The sequence below is a fragment of the Typopeltis vanoorti genome, chromosome 2 (assembly GCF_054136105.1).
Source record: "Typopeltis vanoorti isolate ZY-2024b chromosome 2, IOZ_Tvanoo_1.0, whole genome shotgun sequence".
Lineage (NCBI taxonomy): Eukaryota > Metazoa > Arthropoda > Arachnida > Uropygi > Thelyphonidae > Typopeltis > Typopeltis vanoorti.
Window position 1 is genome coordinate 14,872,917 of NC_143550.1, and position 17,907 is coordinate 14,890,823.

The 17,907-nt window shown below is 35.0% G+C and overlaps 1 protein-coding gene across 3 annotated transcripts in view; it reads right to left on the reverse strand.

Annotated features, from left to right (window-relative positions):
• Positions 1-17,907, reverse strand: part of LOC150108837 (N-acyl-phosphatidylethanolamine-hydrolyzing phospholipase D-like) — a 127,318-nt gene that overhangs the window by 80,727 nt on the left and 28,684 nt on the right. For all 3 annotated transcript variants that reach the window (XM_090410262.1, XM_090410253.1, XM_090410272.1), the window contains exon 2: positions 16,068-16,607. In XM_090410262.1, the coding sequence (XP_090266388.1) occupies positions 16,068-16,607 (540 nt within the window). The remainder of the gene's footprint in view (positions 1-16,067; positions 16,608-17,907) is intronic.

Consider the following 17,907-nt stretch of genomic DNA (forward strand, 5'->3'; position numbering starts at 1 on the left):
AAGAGAATCGGAGAAAAGACACAGCCTTGTCTCACACCTTTCTGAACTGGGAATTCTTCTGAGGTTTCTCTATTTATTCTCAAAGATGCAGTCTGTTCCCAGTAAAGATTAGTTATTAGCCTAATGTCTTTTCCATCCATGCCTATTTTTGAAAGGATTTCAATTAATTGTTCATGTTGAACATTGTCGAATGCCTTTTTGCAATCTATGAAACAGAGGTACACATCTTTTTGTTTTTCTAGATATCTTTCTATGATGGTTCTGACATTGAAAATACCTTCTCTTGTACCTACGTTTTCCTTGAAACCACAGGCGCCAAAGATTTCAGGCAAGGAGGAAATACTTAAAAAAAAAATATTATTCATTAATTACATCAAAGTAAATTACATTTTTGTTTAAATTTTAATTATATTTTATAGATTTGTCTTAAACAAATTATTTATAATCACTTATTTGTTATTATTCCTTAAGATCTTATTTTATTCTGATCCTAGTTCTAACAACTAGTTTAGCATAAACAAGTAAAAACTTGAACTTGCATGAGTTTACTGTTTACAGGATGATGCGCGTTTGAATTTGTTTAATCTTGTTGACACTCGCATTTGCTCTAAACATATATAAGAAAATCAGCTGCAGTTTTTAACTTTATTCTATATTCTGCTGTTATCAGCAGAATATAGGCAACATCTTGCAATGTACCTGAATCGTCATGAGAAAAATTTAAATCACTTGAACAATTACAAAAAATGGACAGAATTAATTACATCCTTAAAAAATAAAACTTATATTGATCATTTGCAAAACAGTTTTAGATAATGAAAGGAAACGTTGGTATGAAGTTATAAAAAGAATCATTTTTGTAGTACAGTTTTTAGACAAACAAAATCTAGCTCTTTGTGGTAAAAGTAATAAACTTTACGATCGCCACAATAGCAATTTTTTAAAATGCATTGAGATGTTAGAAAAGTTTGATCCTTTTACGACTTTAAAAATATGCCCTATTTAGGAAATAAAATTCAAAATGAAATACTCACTTTATTGGCATCAAATATTAAAAATAACGTTTTTTATAAAGTGTTTTTTTATTGGGGGGGGGGGAATAGGAGTGCCCTGCTTGAAGCCACTTTGTGTATTATTTATCTCTATGTTTATTTTTCTTTTTTTCTTTCAAGAATAACATATAGGAGGACTTTTGATACTTGACTGATGAGGCTAATTGTCCTGAACTCTTCACATCTTGTAGCTTTTGTTTTTTTGGGAATTGGAATGAAAATTGAGTGATTAATATCTTTGAGTAGAAATCCAATCTCAAATATTTTATTGCATAATTTTGTTAGAAATTTCAGTCTTCCTTCATCAAGCACCCTCAACCATTCTGCCAAGATATTATCTATTCCTGCAGCTTTATGTGGTTTTAGTTTTCTGATGCCATTTTCAACTTCACAGAGTAAAATGGGTGGTCCTTCTAAATCAGTCTGTTCAGGAATATTATTTCTTTGTTGTTCGTATAATTTCCTTGTGTATTCAATCCATCTTTCCATGATTTCTTTTTTATCCATTAGAATATGGTCTCTTGAGTCGCTAATGACACTTGCATGATTTACTGTATTTGTCCTGCTTGTAATTTCTCTGATCTTTTCATATTTCTCTGCTTCTGTGTTTTCTATATCTATTTATTTATTTTTAATCCATTCTTCTTTGGCTTTCCTGCATTCTTTTTTATTTCTTTATTCATGCTTTTATATTCAGGTTTGTTCTTTAACTTTTTTCTTTGTTCCATCAACATTAATATTTTTTCATTTATCTAAGGTTTATTCCTTTTTCTTTTTAATTGTGGGAGTGTATTTTTGGCTACTTCATTGATGCTATTCTTGAATGTTTGCCAGTTCATGTTAATTTCATGATTTGGTGTTCTATTTTCTGAGTTGTGGTGTCACGGTGTTAAGGGATTTTGTGAATTCTTTTATAAAGCAGATTTTAACTTCTTGGTTGTTAAGTGAGTCTGAATTATAAGTTTTTCTTTTATGAATGGTTGGCTTGGCATCTTAAGTTTTATTTTGATTTTTGCAATCACTGGGTTGTGGTCCGATCCCATGTCTGCTCCAGGATATGTTTTTGTTTGTGTTATTGCATTTCGGAATCTTTTGCTTATTATTATATAGTCAATTTGGTTTCTATAGATGTCCCCAGGCCTTTTCCATGTATATAATCTTCTGGGAGGATGTTTAAACAGTGTGTTGGCAATTATTAGGTCATTGGTTTCACAGAATTGAATTAATCTTTCACCTCTTTCATTTCTGATTCCAAGCCCTTGGTTCCCCATGCAAAATGAATTATTTTCTGAGCCTACTTTTGCATTTAGGTCGCCCATCATTATAATAATATCATCTGACTTAGCACTAGAGATTGCAGTTTGGATGTCTTCATAAAGTTGTTCCAACTCTTCATCTGGGTGGTCTTGGGTTAGTGCATATGCTTGGATAATATACAGGTTGAATGGTTGTGCAGTTATTTTGGCTGTTATGATTCTGTCATTTATGGGCCAAAATCCATGTAGAGATTTTGCAATTCTATTACTTAGGAAGCGCTACTCCGTTAAGGTGTAAGTCACTGCCAGAGTAGATTATAGTGTGATTTTTTCTTATTATTATGCCTGTATCTGTCTGCCTCACTTCCTTCATTAGCCTTCATCACTTCTAATTCCTGGGATAGGTTGTCTAATTTGCTCACCTTGTAGAGTGTTCTGACATTCCACGTTACTATTTTCAAGAGAAAAGAAATGAATAGATGACATCATATTAAAAATGATATTAGGAAGGAATCTGATATTGTCAGCATTCAGGAGTGTGTGAGGGGGAATGAGAAGGGAAAGGGTAGCAAAACAAGTGCATTTTGCTAAGATGGCAAAAAAAAAAAACACCCAGAAGACCAAGATGTCGGTGAATCAACATTTTTGTCTTTGCTTCCAGTAAGAAGTGGCTTCAAAGACCAAATGTAAGATCTGACAAGGTATAAGTCCTCACAGATAAGCAATTCATTTGGAGGAAAAGTGTCAATAGAAAGTTAGTAAATTTTTCATGTAGTACTATCATAACATCCTGTATGCCCCAAAAGGTACAAGTCAGGAATTTGATGATGAATTTCATGGCTTTAATGCTACTTTCCTTCATGATGTGATCCATACAGATCATGGATAACATCATGGAGGAAAGTGGGACAAAGTCGTGAGACAATGGTGCATATTATCTCCAGAACATCCATATAATTATTTGCTGGCCTAGTTGGGTGAGTGGTTAGCATGTGTGATCTCCAACCAACCAATCAGACCACTATAGAACAGTGATCATGCAATATACAGCCTTTCCTGGTCAAGTCAACCCCACCTTCTTATGGTGTGGCCTGTTTCTACTAAAGGAGATTTCTTTTTTTCTTTTTTATTATCCCATGGTATTATTACACCAGATCATAGAGGTCAAATTCATGTATTTTATACAGCACCTTTTCTGGGTTGTTACAAAGTTCACATTTAGAAATATTCATACAATTTAGTAAATGCACTGGTGATGCTTCATCAATGTTACAGATTTTGCAGATGGGGAAGACTTTTATGCCATTGCTAACCTTGATTGGTCTTGTGTGTGGTCGGTCTTGAGGCGAGAGATCTTGGTAGTGGCACAGCGATTAATCTTGGAGTTGATGGTAGCTTCTGGTTTTTCTTCTGAATACCAGTGATGAATCATGACTTGGAAAATCATTCTTTATATGTTTTTGTTTTGAGTAGTTTTAAAAAGATCAAAATCTGTGGTATCACTTGATGTTGCAGCCATTTTTGCTACTTCATCTGCAGTTTCATTTCCCTTCAATTCCACATGGGATGGAATCCATGGGAAAATTATTTTGGAATCTTTATGTAGTTTGTTTATTTTTTTTTGCTATGTCTCTATGTATTTCTTGACGGCTAGCGTAGTAGTTCTGTGAAAAATATAAATTCCTTTACGTATCCAAATGTTGCAGTATTTGTATTTTGGATTTTGGTTTAAGCCAATAAGAATACAATTTGGTCGGCTATCCAGGTAGATACCTAACAGGGTGCACCATGAGAAGGTGAGGATTGGACATTAGGTCAGAAGTCCTGGTCGGGTCTCTGCATTCCTTTAAAGACTATTTGGAGGTAAGGTGGTAAAATATTCTGGAGGTTGTTGAAGAAGCTTAGAAATGGAGAAAAGAGTGCTGTAAAAGGAGTCAGAGATGATAAAGGTGACATGAAAACGGGAGAAAAAGATATCCTTGAAGTATGGAGTAATTACTTTGAAAAATTACTAAATGAAACAAGAAGTGATAGTACAGCAGTAAAAAACACACAACAGGCATACAGTCAGGAATACATATCCATACTTGAAGAAGAAGAAGTCATCAAAAGCTTGAAATGTGGAAAGGCAGCAGGAGTAGATGATATTCGACCAGAAATGCTGAAGTATGGTAGTATAAAAGTCTTACAGTAGTATAAAAGCACTGCATAGTTCAGAAGGCCTGCACAGAGGGGCGAATTCCTGATGATTGGAGTAGAGCTCTCATGGTACCCATATATAAAAAAAAGGGAAATAAAACTGAATGTGAGAATTACAGAGGTATTTCTCTACTGGGTGTTCCTGGTAAGATTTATGCAATCTCCGGCAAGATTTTTGAGAAGAATTGTGGAAGAAAAGCTTGGTGAAGAACAAGATGGACTCGGGCCAAATAGAGGCTGTCAGGATCAGAACTTTACTTTACGACAAATAGTTGAGAAATCATGGGAATATAACAAAGATCTGTATTTAAGTTTTGTCGATCTGGAAAAGGCATATGACAAGGTGCCAAGAGAGAAGCTATTCAATACGCTGCAGTTATATGGTGTCAATGGGGCATTATATCAAGCAATACTTAGTCTTTATTTGAGTTGTAAGTCAGCAGTTAGAATTGAAGGAAGTATAGGAAGATGGTTTAATGTTAAATCTGGTGTGAGACAAGGATATACATAATCCCTTCTGTTATTCATTATCTATGTGGATCACATTAAGAAGGAAAGTGGTATTAAATCTGATATCAAAATTGGAGATGTTAATGTCAGCTCTTTGCTTTATGCAGACGAAACTTCTGCATAAAGCATCCAGGAATGCGTTAGCAGAGCTAATCTCAGGTGGTATGGTCACTTAAACAGAATGGGCGAGGAAAGATTAGCAAAACAAGTGTTCTCTACCAGGTTAGCAGAAACACGACCCAGAGGAAGACCAAGATATAGGTGGATTGATATGGTACAAAGTGCCTTAGACAATAGAAATATCAGATCTGATAATGTTGGAGTCTTGACAAGTAACAGACTGATTTGGAGGAAAATTGTAGATAGGAAGTTGGTAATGATGTAAGTTTTTCATGTAGTACTATCATATCCTGTACATCCCTTGAGGGTATATGGCAAGAATTTGATGATGATGAAATGTTGCATTGCTGTGTTAATGGTTATTAATTCTGCATGGTATGAGATGCATCCTATACTGTTGGTTGTTTTCAGTTCTATATTTTGAGAACCATAGATGAGCATGCCAGTCCCAGAATTGCCATTTGGATTTTTGGAGCCAACTGTGTAGATCTTTGAGTCAGGTCCATATTCCATTATTTTTGAAAGAGCTATCAGGGTTTTCTAGGCTTTTTTTTTTCTCATGTTTCCCTATTTCAAAATTAATAACTATATTTTTCCTGTCTTGATTTGAAGGATCTGGGTAGTTGGCTATTTTATTTGGACAATCCAAGAGAATTTTATTTCCCATGATTTCATGCATAGTTGATTTTTTCTTTATTCTGTTTGTTGGTTGCTACTTTTTAAAAAGTTCACCTGTTCTACGATGTGCAAGGTTGGCTCTTTTTTTCTACAAATTTAGTAAGGTTTTCTTGCAACCTAATTTTTAAAGGAAAAAGGTTGAATTCGAATTCTGCTATTTTTCCAGTCATATTTCTTAGTCCACATATGATTCTAGTTGCATTTTTCTGAATTTTTATAAGCTTTTCTAAACCAGTTTGTAATGTTTGCATCCAGATGGCTGAAGCATATTCCATTATGGGTCAGATAATAGAGGTGTATGTGACTTTTAAGGTTTTAGCATCGGCTCCCCACTTTTATGCTGAGATACTTTTCATGATATTTAGTCTTCTTTTTGCTCTGACTGTTGATATGTTTATTGAAGCTTAGTGGTGGATCCAGAGTAACTCCAAGGTATTTGGGGTTTTCATTAAATGTAATTAGTTGACTGTATAGCTTAATCGTTGGTCTCTACTTTCTGAGGTGGTTATTATGGTAAATACACAAATTTCTGATTTAGTAGGGTTAATTTTGATTTTTTGGTTTTCACAGTATGTAGATAAACTTTCAATGGATTTGTTTAAGTGACCTTCTGCTGTTTCTAAGTTGTTGTGAGCTGAGAATAGGACCAAATCATCAGCATCTTTGTTTCTTTATTTATATTTTTATGTAAGTCGTTTAAGTAGATGGACAAAAGGAATGGGTTAAAAATGCTGCCTTGAAGGAGTCCCTGTCTTATTTTCAGTTTCTTGGAAAAGGTATTATTTATTCTAATTCAGATTGTTCTATTTCTTTAAAAGTCATAAATCCAGTTTAGAACTTTCCCTTCTATTCCAATATGACAAAGCTTGGAAATGAGTTTCTCCCTCCACACCTTGTCAAAGACATTGCTAAAATCTATAAAAGCTGCAATGGTGGATTTGGTAGGTTTGGTCTGGAAGTTATCTTGAATTGATTTGGTTAAGTAGAAAAGATAATTAGTTGTTGAGTAATTTCTTCTAGAGGCAGCCTGAAAATGTGGTAGTATACTGTTTTTGTTTAGATAGTAATTCAAACGTTCATATCAATTTGCCTGGAATTGAAGTCAGTGAAATTGGTCTATAATTTCCTGGTTTGTCTTGAGGTTTGTTAGGCTTTAAAATTGCTATGATTGTGGCTGTCTTCCAGTCTTTTGGAACTTTTCCTTGTTTTAGGCTATTGTTGTATAGGCAAAGTAGCCAATCTAAGGCTAGGGAAGGAAGATGCTTGATCATAATTCCTTGTACGTTATCTGGTCCATATGATTTATTTATATCTAGTGTCTCCAAGGTATCTCTCAATTCAGAGATTGTAAATGGATCCCAGAATAATTTGTTTTTATATTTTGGGGAATTTGCAGCATTTTTTCTACTGTTGAGCCTGGTTTGATATTTGATGGTCTTTCCTAGTATTCATCTCTAGTTTGCTTATATTTTGAAAATGAAAGGCCAAAGTATTTGCAATCTCCCTGTCTCCAATTTTGATATTTCCATCTGGATCTTTTAGTGTGTTAGTCTCACTTGCTTTTGGTAGGTCTCTTTGTAAATTAGCACTCCATTTCCAAAGTTTGGTATCTGAAGTGTTTGGATTTAAGTTGTGGCAAAATTCTTGCCACCTAGTTCTTTGTAATATATTGTATTTTTGTTTAATTTCAGCATTTATCTTGTTGTACTCGATCCTGGTTTCTGGAGAACTTCCAATTTTTAAGATGTTAAATAATTCATTTCGTTGAGTTATTCTACTGGCAAGTTCCTGGTGAGCCTTTGTGTAGTTTGAAATAACTTTTCTCCTGTAGTCCTTTTGGATACTTTTCTTTGCTGCATTTAGGATAGTATTCTTCCAAGTTATGTAGTCTTTGTCTAAGTCATCATGGTATGTGTGATCTTTCAGCATTTTGCTTACTTCATACTTTTATTTATCTCAATTTGCCTTCTGGAAGTTCCAATGATATTTTCATATCATTGGAACTTTATCTTGTAATTTCTCTTTTTTGGGTTGGTCTAGTCGTTTTTGGGTTCAGATTGATTAATATTGGGGCATGGTTGCTTCCTACTGGTTCCAAAACAGACCAAATAGCTTTGTCCTGAAGATCTGGAGACACCGAGTAATATCTAGGGCATCTTTCGTACCATAAGAATAAGACAGATAAATTGGTTCTCAAGTGTTGAGAGTTATTAGTCCTGTTTCATCTAAGAAATTACTCAGGTTTTCTCCTCTTGGGTTTATTTCCTCAGAAACCCATAACAGGTGTTTGCTATTCATGTCTCCTAAGATAATGGAGTTTTCTTCAACGAGATGGGATAGGCCGGAAAGATTTGGTCCAGGTTTGTTAGGAGGATGATAAATCAAAAATGTTTAATGGCCTTTTACTTAGTTCCAGTATTTGGATTCCTTGTATTTCAGTTCCTTCTGCTACTATGTTTAGTTCAACAACTTTATATGACAAGTTTCGGATTGGTGTCAGAAGCTCTCCTCCATTTTGGTCAGTAGTCAGTGTCTTAACTGGCAGCAGCAAGTATTCCTGCTGTAAAGGGATACCTACCTGGTTGGAGTGAATGCTAACTAGTCCTAGGTGGTAGATGTCTTTCATCGCCTGGTGGAATACCACCTTGCTTATTGGGGATATAAATTGATTACTGCCATGTCTCATTCCTACAGCAAGGATTCCATTCCACTCCCCGCCCCCAACCTTTGACATGCAGTATGAATGATACCCAAGGGCATGCCAAACATACTGCAGGGATCCAGTACCTCCACTTCAAAGGATACAGCAGTAAAGCAGTTCCACAGGCTAGTCACCAGTTATACAGGAACAAACCAGATGGTAATGCATCTTTTAGGAAGCTTTCCAATCAAATGGTACATAATCACACTGCCAGGTCATGCCTGGAGGGAGGACAGTGTCAAGGCCATGTGGTTGGAAAAACTGGATACTCTCTATATGGATGACATATTCAAGAGTATTTTCTCCCACTGCATGTTTCCTTTCCCTTTTTCTCTTCAATTTTTGTAAGTTTACATATGAAACTAAGTTTAAATAGGAATAGAGTCTCTGTGGTTCAACAAAAATATAAACCTACCACTAAACAAATTATAATTAAAAATTACATAAAAAAAAACCTTTATATTCACTTTACAAAATGAAGTGCATCATCATCTTCAGTCATCCAAACCTGAAGTTCTGTTTCTGACTGAACCTCAAATTTCTACTAAATCAACACAGCTCATCTTAACTGTCCAAAATTACACCCTTTATGACTCCTGCCATAAGGAAGGTACTTGTGCTTTTCTACATTCTGATATTCCTTACCAAAGGATGTCTAATATAAAATCTCACCTTTTCTTTTCTTTTTTTATTTTTTTTTTTTACTTCCTATGGCTTAAAATTTCTTTACCAAGTTGCCAGCAATAATGCACATTTCAAAATGTGCATTATTGCTGGCAACTTGGTAAAGAAATGGGAGCTTCCCATTTCACAGTACACACTTTGGTTTGCTATAATTTCATCTAAATGCAAGATAGAAGCAACTTGCTTTTTGTTCCTCAGCTTCCCTTGTATGTGGATATTCAATGTTGCAAGCATTCTTTATTTAAGAATCTCATCCACAGTGCAACTGGAAGAGCAGAACATTGGGCTCTCCAACTGGAAAAGATCTCAGTTTGATTCTCGATGCAATGAGAAGAATCTTTGTATGGGCTTTTTCAACGGAAGGTGACTTAGTTAATCATATGCAATTTACAGACAAAAAATACTACCATTAGTGGTGGGTGGTAGATGGCATTGTGTGTGGTTGAAGAATTAAGTAGCAGTGACGGTGTGAGTTGTGTAGTTGGAGGATTAAGTATTAGGGAGAGAGATGGTGAGATGTGTGTAGTAAAGTAGAGTGCTCTCCCACTCAGTGAGTGGGAGGCCCCTCTACTTCACTCTATGTCAGTCAGTAATCTAATAGCCTTATCATTTAAAGCCTTTAGATATTCTGCCATAATTCCATCCATTCCTGGAGCTTTTCCTGGTTTCAATTTTCTAATGCCATTTGTTACTTCCCGGATAAGAATAGTAGGCCATTCCAAATTTTCTTGCATAAGCTTATCCATTCTATAATGACTATAGAGTTCCTTTGAATACTCTACCCATCTATCCCTTATTTGTCTTTCTCCACTAGGATGTTTCCACTGGCATCTTCAATGAAATGAGAGCCTACCCTTTTCCAAGATTTGCTAGTTAGCTCCCTAACTTTTTCATGAAGTTCTCAGGTTTTGTGTTTTTTGTCCAAAAGCTCAATTTCCTTGCATTTGTTGTTGAGCCATAGTCTTTTGCAATCCTACAATCTTTCCTGATCTTCTTAAGTTATTGTATTCAAGACAATTTTTGTGTTTCTTTTTTTCATTCATCATTTTCAATATCTTGTCATTCATCCAAGGTTTACTCATCTTCTCAAATTTGGGAATTGTTTGTTTTACTGCCTTTTTTATGCCCTCTTTAAATTTCTGCTCTATCCTCAATCTCATCTTTAGGGTAAAGATACTTGGTGGAATCAGGAATGTTAACAGCAGTGTATTATGCCAGTTCCTTCAAAAATTTATCTTGTAATTCTTGATTTTTAAGGGAGCCAAGATCATATTTTTCTATGTTTATAGGTTTCATCATTTGCTTTAATTTTATTGATGCTTTAATGACCATGTCTGATCCAATATCAGCCTACAGGTATGTTTTGGCTTGTAAGATGCTATTCTAGAATCTGTTTTTTAATCATTATATAGTCAATCTAGTTCCTATAGTTGTCTCCGGGACTTTTCCACATGCAAAGTCTTCTCTAGGAGGTTGGCTAAACAAAGTATTTTATTAGCAGATCATTTACTTCACAGAACTGTATTAATCTTTTTCCTCTTGGATTTCTATGTCTCAGGCATTGGTTTTTCTATGTCTCAGAAAAGATCTCTTCCCATGCAGGAAGAGATCTTTTCTGAGCCTACTTTAGTGTTTAGATCTCCACAATAGTTATGTCATCTAATTTTGTCATCTAAGTTATGTCCTATCTAATTTTGCATTGTTAAGTGCATTTTGAATGCCTTCATAAAAATGTTCAACATCTTCATCTGGGTAATCAAAAGTAAGTACAAACATTATTATTATTATTCAGGCCTCCATGGAGTCAAAAGACTCATCATGGGAGGTCCTTCCTAAGAAACACAAAGTCTATCATACCACTCGAACTCATTGACCGTTCTCGCTCTCACCACTCCATCAGGCAATGCATTCCATGGTTCAACCACCCTCCATGCAAAGAAACCACTCCTCACCCTCTTGCTCACAGCTTCCAGGGATGGCCTCTTGCCATCACTCCTTCCCGCTGTTCAACCAAGCGAAAGAACTCCCAAGTATCAACCCTGTAACCACCTCTCAACAGTTTAAAAGTCTCAATCATATCACCTCTCCTTCTTCTATCCACCAAACTCTGCAGTCCACATTCCCTCAGCCAATCCTCATAACTATCATTGTACAGTCCTGAAACCATCTTTGTATCCTTTCTACAGTTAATTTATCCCCTTCAAATCCTGGAGACCAAATCTGAGAACAGTAGTCCAAGTGTGGTCTGATCAGGGTCTTATACAGCAGAATGATAACTGTTGTATCTCTGCAGGTCAGTGTCCTTCTCATTATTGCAGCAATCCACTGTGTTACCTTCGCCACCTTTGCAATATGACCCTAAATTTCAGGTTTCTATCAATCATCAACCCCAGAGCTCTTGTCTTCCCTACTTCCTCCCAGTATAACTCCTCCCATATTTGGATGATAAAAATATTAAAAGGTTGAGCTGCAATTTTTAATGCAATTGCTCTATCACTGATGGGCCAAAATCCAATAAGGATTGGTAATCTTATTTTTAGTACAAATGCAATTCGATTCTTATGACTGTCTCTGCATGAGTATATAATTGAATGACTCTGTTTATTTTTCCACTATTCTTCCATTTGATTTCACTGATACCAGCAGTGTCAATTTTCATTGCTTCAAATTCTTGTATAAGGTTATCTAACTTCCCAGCTTCATATAAGATCCTTACATTCCAAGTTGCAAGCCTTAAGAGAAGATTCTAGGACATCGCACAATTACTTAGGAGTCTGCTCTAGCAAGAATAGACCTAGAGACCACAATAATTATTTGTTGTAGTAAAAAAAAAAGTATGCTATAGTATATTTCTCTTACAGTAAGTATGTAAGGGGCTTTTCAGTAGATCATTATAGTGATTAAGTTTGTTATAGAGGTATATGCCACAGTGAGAATCAGCTTTTCTTGTTTTTGTAAGTAGGATTTCCTGCAGCTGTAAGAATAGTTGTTTTACTGAATCGGTTTTGAAATTTATATATTATACCAACTATATAAAACACACATTTCTGAAATGTGTGTTTTATGTAGCATTTTATTTAACACTTGCATGAACAGAAAATCCATAAAGAGAGAGAGAGAGAATGCTCTCTGCTTTACACACAGTGAAATAGAAGAAAATTGGCAGTTACAGAGGGTGGAAAGCAGAGCATAAGATGGAAATTTGCCAGTCTTGATATAATATTGAGCTGTTTACCAATATAGTCCACTATTGGGCATAGTGGGTTGCCATCCTTGTAGATGGTAGACTATAGAGAAGAGGTGGACAAACATGATGAATTCATAACCTCTCAACAATATTGGTATCCCAAGATTTTTGCACTGTTACGTTGTACAATAATGATAGATGGCAACCTACACCCAGTAGTGAAATGTATTGGCTCTCTCACTTACTAATTTCAAATATCTTTCTTGTCATCTTTGGAATCCCACTGGCCACACTAGCCCTTGACTTTAAAGAAAAATTAAAGATCTAGGCCTACCTGTAATATAATGAGATTATGCTTTCATTTGAGATAGTCTCCCTGTTCACCAACATACTACTACAAGAGACTCTTCAGTTTTTGCAATCTGATTTCCAAGAAGACATTATTAGGCTATTTAAATTCACCATTAATACAGGCTATTTTACATGACATAATAAGTTGTTCAAACAGATTGAAGGAACAGCAATGGGTAGTATCCTATCTCACCAGTTTAGTTGACTATTTTATAGAGTATCTATAAAATCAACTCTTTGACACTATATTTCCTCAACTTTATACATGGTTACATTTTGTTGATGATATATTTACAGTCTGATCCCACTCTGAATCGGAATTACTGTATTTACTCGAATGTAACTTGCCCTCAAGTTATTCGTATATCTCGCACCCTTGATTTTACTTTACGGGAAAAGAAATTTAAAAGTTTTGCATATACCTTGCACACACAAAAAAGTTTAAAATTTTAAGAAATAGATAGTGAATATGTTAGGGAAGTTTCAAATATTTTGGAATTCAGTTGAAGAGAATCAGTATTTCAAGTCAACAATCGGCGGCTTGCCTTTGCTGTTGATTCGTGCAATCTTTTGTTAATAAAAGTGAGCCGAGATTGGATCACGAGATTCATGAAGAGGAAAAGTATTTCCCATCCCTTTACCAAAGAATGCCAAAAGATATCGAGGATAAAGTGATGGATTTTCATCGCTATGTGATTCAACTTAGGAAGAACAATAATATATCTCATTACAAAATAGCCAATGCTGATCAAAAATCCCTCAATTTTGACATGCTGTACCAAATAACAATAACAGGAAAAAGGCGAAAAAATGTGATAATGCACACAACTGGAAGTGAAAAACAGTGATGCACCATCATGCTCGCAATTACTGGCCTGGTTGGCCGAGTGGTTAGCGTATCTGCTCTCCAGCCAAAAGACTGCAGGTTCGAATCCTGGCATGGGCATGGATATATGCGATTGTCTGTGAAAATACTAGTGGTGGGCGGTAGATGCCGTTAGTGTAGTTGCAGTTTGTTGGTGGATTGAGTGGTGGAGACAGAGAGTTGTAGAGTGGGTGCCCTCCCTCGATGAGTCCTTAGACTCCCTGGAGGTGTCCAATAATAATAAATTACTGCAGATAGAAGAAAGTTGCCTCCTTATGTAATATTCAAAAGGAAAACAATGCCGAAGGCAAAAATTTTCCCCTGGAAAATGTAAGAGTTCAAGAAAAAATGAATGGACACTATGCTGGCTCAAGATTGGATTAGAACAGGTTGGGACAAATGGCCAGTGGCCTTATTTCGACACCTGGCTCTCCTCATGAAGAATAGTTTCCATGGACACTTAGGACTTGAAATAGCAAAACAACTTTCGGATGTGATAACCAATGTGGCCATTATTCCTGGTGGTCATACACCTTGTCTACAGCTCTTCAATGTATTGCTCAACAAACCATTCAAGAACTAGGTACGAAAATTTTACACTGAGTGAATGGTAGCTGGCGGCTACGACCTGACTCTCGCAAGGAAGATTAAGAGACCATCATTAGAACTGTTATCCAACTGGATTTTGAGAGCTGTGAACATGATTTCACAAGAAATAATTACGAAGAGTTTTCTAAAAGCTAGCATCTCTAATGCCCTGGATGAGAGCGAAGATGATGCTATTTGGGTAGATGACCTAGACAATGAACACAAGGAAACTGCTCTCGAAACCAAGGAGGTAGCGAAAGCAAATAGGAGATTCTTTGTAAGTCATATCCATTTTCAGTTTTTTTAAATCATGATGATCTTATGATTCTGAAATGATAAAAGGACAAGCAATAATGAAACTATTTATTTTAATTTAATTACAGAAGCATTGTGGCTAAAGATTCAAATATATTACATGATAAAGGTGAGTGGCCAATCATGTAAATAACATTGATAATTAAAATGCATTCATTTTATAAATAATTTAAGCAATTATAAATTTATAATGATGTCAATTTAATTTTTTCATGAATAACTTTAGTTTCCGAAACTCCCCGCAAATATCTCGCACTACGATTTTTTAACTTTCATTTTGGGGAAAAAACGTGCGAGTTATATTCGAGTAAATATGGTACTTCAATTCCTGAAGAAAATAAACTCTTTGTACTCCCGTATCAAGTTCACTAATTTAAGGTGAACACAACAACCATCTACCCATTTTGAATACCTTAATAATGTTGAATTTTCAGTTTACCAGAAAAGAACCTTTACTGGCAGATACATTAACTCATTTTCACACCATCACTCATCACAGAAGATAGGTATTTTCAAGTCTTGTACATGGAGCTCATACAATATGCTCTTCTCAATCTCTTTTGTTAGATGAACTGAAATAAACTACCATTCAAAAAAAAAAAAAAATTGATAATTATTATTCATCTACCAGACTACAATCTGATATGAAAAAAATTTCAATACCCTACATTATAGGAACCTCATGCTATTTGTTCATCAGGCTTCTGATGAACAAATAGCATGGAATCTTCACAAATTCAATCTATACGCTTCCTTCCTGCAAACCAGCTTAGAAACTGTCTTCCTGCTTACTATCTATGAAAAATACACTACCACCTCTCTCTATCCTGACCAGGTATCTATCAGATTGCTCATGTCATCTTTGCTATTTTGGACAGACTAGCCATTCTACTTGGATTAGAATCCAAGAATATCAAGACTATATTACATTTTTGGAATCCAACAAGTCTGGCCTTGCTTCTCATGCTATTAAGACTAGAAAAATTATTAACACTTTGGAACCAGACAAAGATTGTTTATTTCAGCCAGTTCAAATTTGATCTTTTCCTCGAAACATGTGGAATGAATGTTAAAATCATCCAAAAACTTAACTGCTCACTGTATGTCAATCTCTAAGTCTCAGGAAGTAATTACTATTAATTGTTCATAATGACTTTTTCTGTAATTATATTAAATTATTTTTATCCATACAACTTTTAGAAAGAAGACACAAGTTAGTAGGCACGGGCTTCATGACAAATTCTTACGATTCATCTTTTGAATGCAGTTACCAGTTCATTAGTTGTTTCCCTGATGCTGTCAGTGTAATATTGCATGAGATATATAATCAGAACATATATGAGAATTTTTTTAATAAAATTCTATATTTTTTTACAAGTGCAAGCTTTGAAAGTTTCTGAACATGTCGATTACACATGCCCGTTAAAATTATTCACAACTTATTTGTTATTATAATTTGTGTAACTCATTAAAAAAAAAACATATTTTTATTATATTCATCGCACAATAAGTTCTAATCTACTCATATACTAGAACATATATACATTTTCAGTATCCATACCTGTTTTGTTGGAACATTGCTTTTATCCTTAGCGAGGCCAAACTTCAAGATGTTAGTTATTGTTGGAGGCCGCCAGGTTGGCCAAGGATTTTGAAATCTGCCGCCAATACACACAGATCGCTGCAAGTCAAACTTTCCAGGATGAACTACTGTATCTCTCCTTATCATAGGACTCACTTCATCACCTGGCAATGAAAGCTGATCACTCAGTGATGATTTATCAGTAAAAGACAGGCTACTTTCTAATTGTGTATCAACAGACCTAGATGGTACTGAGGCATGTTCACTATCAAAGGTGTATTTATCAAAACCAGATGAACATATCATTGAACTACGGCGAATCAATTTTCGTTCACTGTTAGTGGAGGCATCTGAATTGGAATCTGATGCCTCTATACATCCCTTCAGTTCATTAGAAGACGCCAAACCATTGGCAAGCACTCTTGTATAAGATTTGTTGAAAGGGACATCTAGAACTGTAGCTTTTAAATCTAATGATACCCTTTTTGATTTGTTTGCCATTTTAACATGATGAGAAATCTGTAAGTATAAATCATATTAGAACATGCAACGTTTATTGATTAAAAAGCAAGTAAAAAATTATACACTCTATTATATAGTGAAACCTGTGGGGTATTCATAACTAAAATTCATACGTATACCACAGTAATTAAATTTTAATAATATGTAGACACTATTTAGATTCATCTAAAGCAGTGGGTCTTAACCTTTTTAGTGATCGGCACCCTCTTGAATCTAAAAATAAGTTCTCGCACCCCCTTGAAAAATGTGTTTCTATTTCTTTATTTAGGAAATTACATCTATTGCAAGATAATTTATTTATTGAAAAATAAACACATACATTTACATATACATACAAAACAATATCTCAATTTTTAATGGCTATGTTGTTGTTGTTTATTCATAATAATACTTTTGAAGTGAGGCTCCTTTTTTGAAAGCGCCATGCATAAGTCATCACTTGCATTTAAGCGATTTCTGGCTTTTTTTTTTTTTTGTTTTATGTGCAAAAGTGATGAAAATCCCATTTCACACAGGTAGGTGGTGGCAAATGTTAAAAGTGTCTGCAATGCTGCTTTTGCCAACTGTGGATAAGGTTCTAACTGTGTACACCAGAATTGTTCTAAGTTCAGTTTTTCAAATTCCATTTGAATACGTGCATTGGCTCATATTTCAATAAGATCGTCTTTTATTAAATAGCTGTCATCCATCGAATCTGGGTCAAATAGAAATGGATCCAGTATCCATCTCTGAACTTTGCTAATATTTCCTGTGGTAAAGTATCCATGAAATGATTCACTCAATTGTTGGAGGTGTATTGCAATTTCAGGTATAATTATTATTTTCTCATTTTCCAGAACGATTGAATCAAGCAAAGGAAAGTTTGCAAAATTCCCATTTTCAACTCAACGTTTCCGAATTTTTAGTTTTTAAATAAATGAAGATAATTTTTTACTAGCTGTTATTATGTTTTTACCAAATCCTTGCATTGATGTGTTTAATTCATTCAGGTGGCTAAATATATCTGCTAAGTAGGCTAGTTGAAGTATTGCTTTTCATTTTTCAAAAGCTTTAACTAAATCACAATTTTGTTAGTAAGAAACTGTATAATTTCCTCGCGCAATTCAAAAACCCTGCTTAGCATGCAGCCCTTGGAGAGCCACCGTACTTCAGTGTGATAAAGAAGCACAGTATGAACAGCACCGATTTCTTCACACAAAGCATGAAAGATACGATGATTAAGCGCTCGTCCTCAGATATACTTTACTACATTTACTGCAGTAGTTAAGTGTTGTTTTAAATTCTCTGGCAAAGCTTT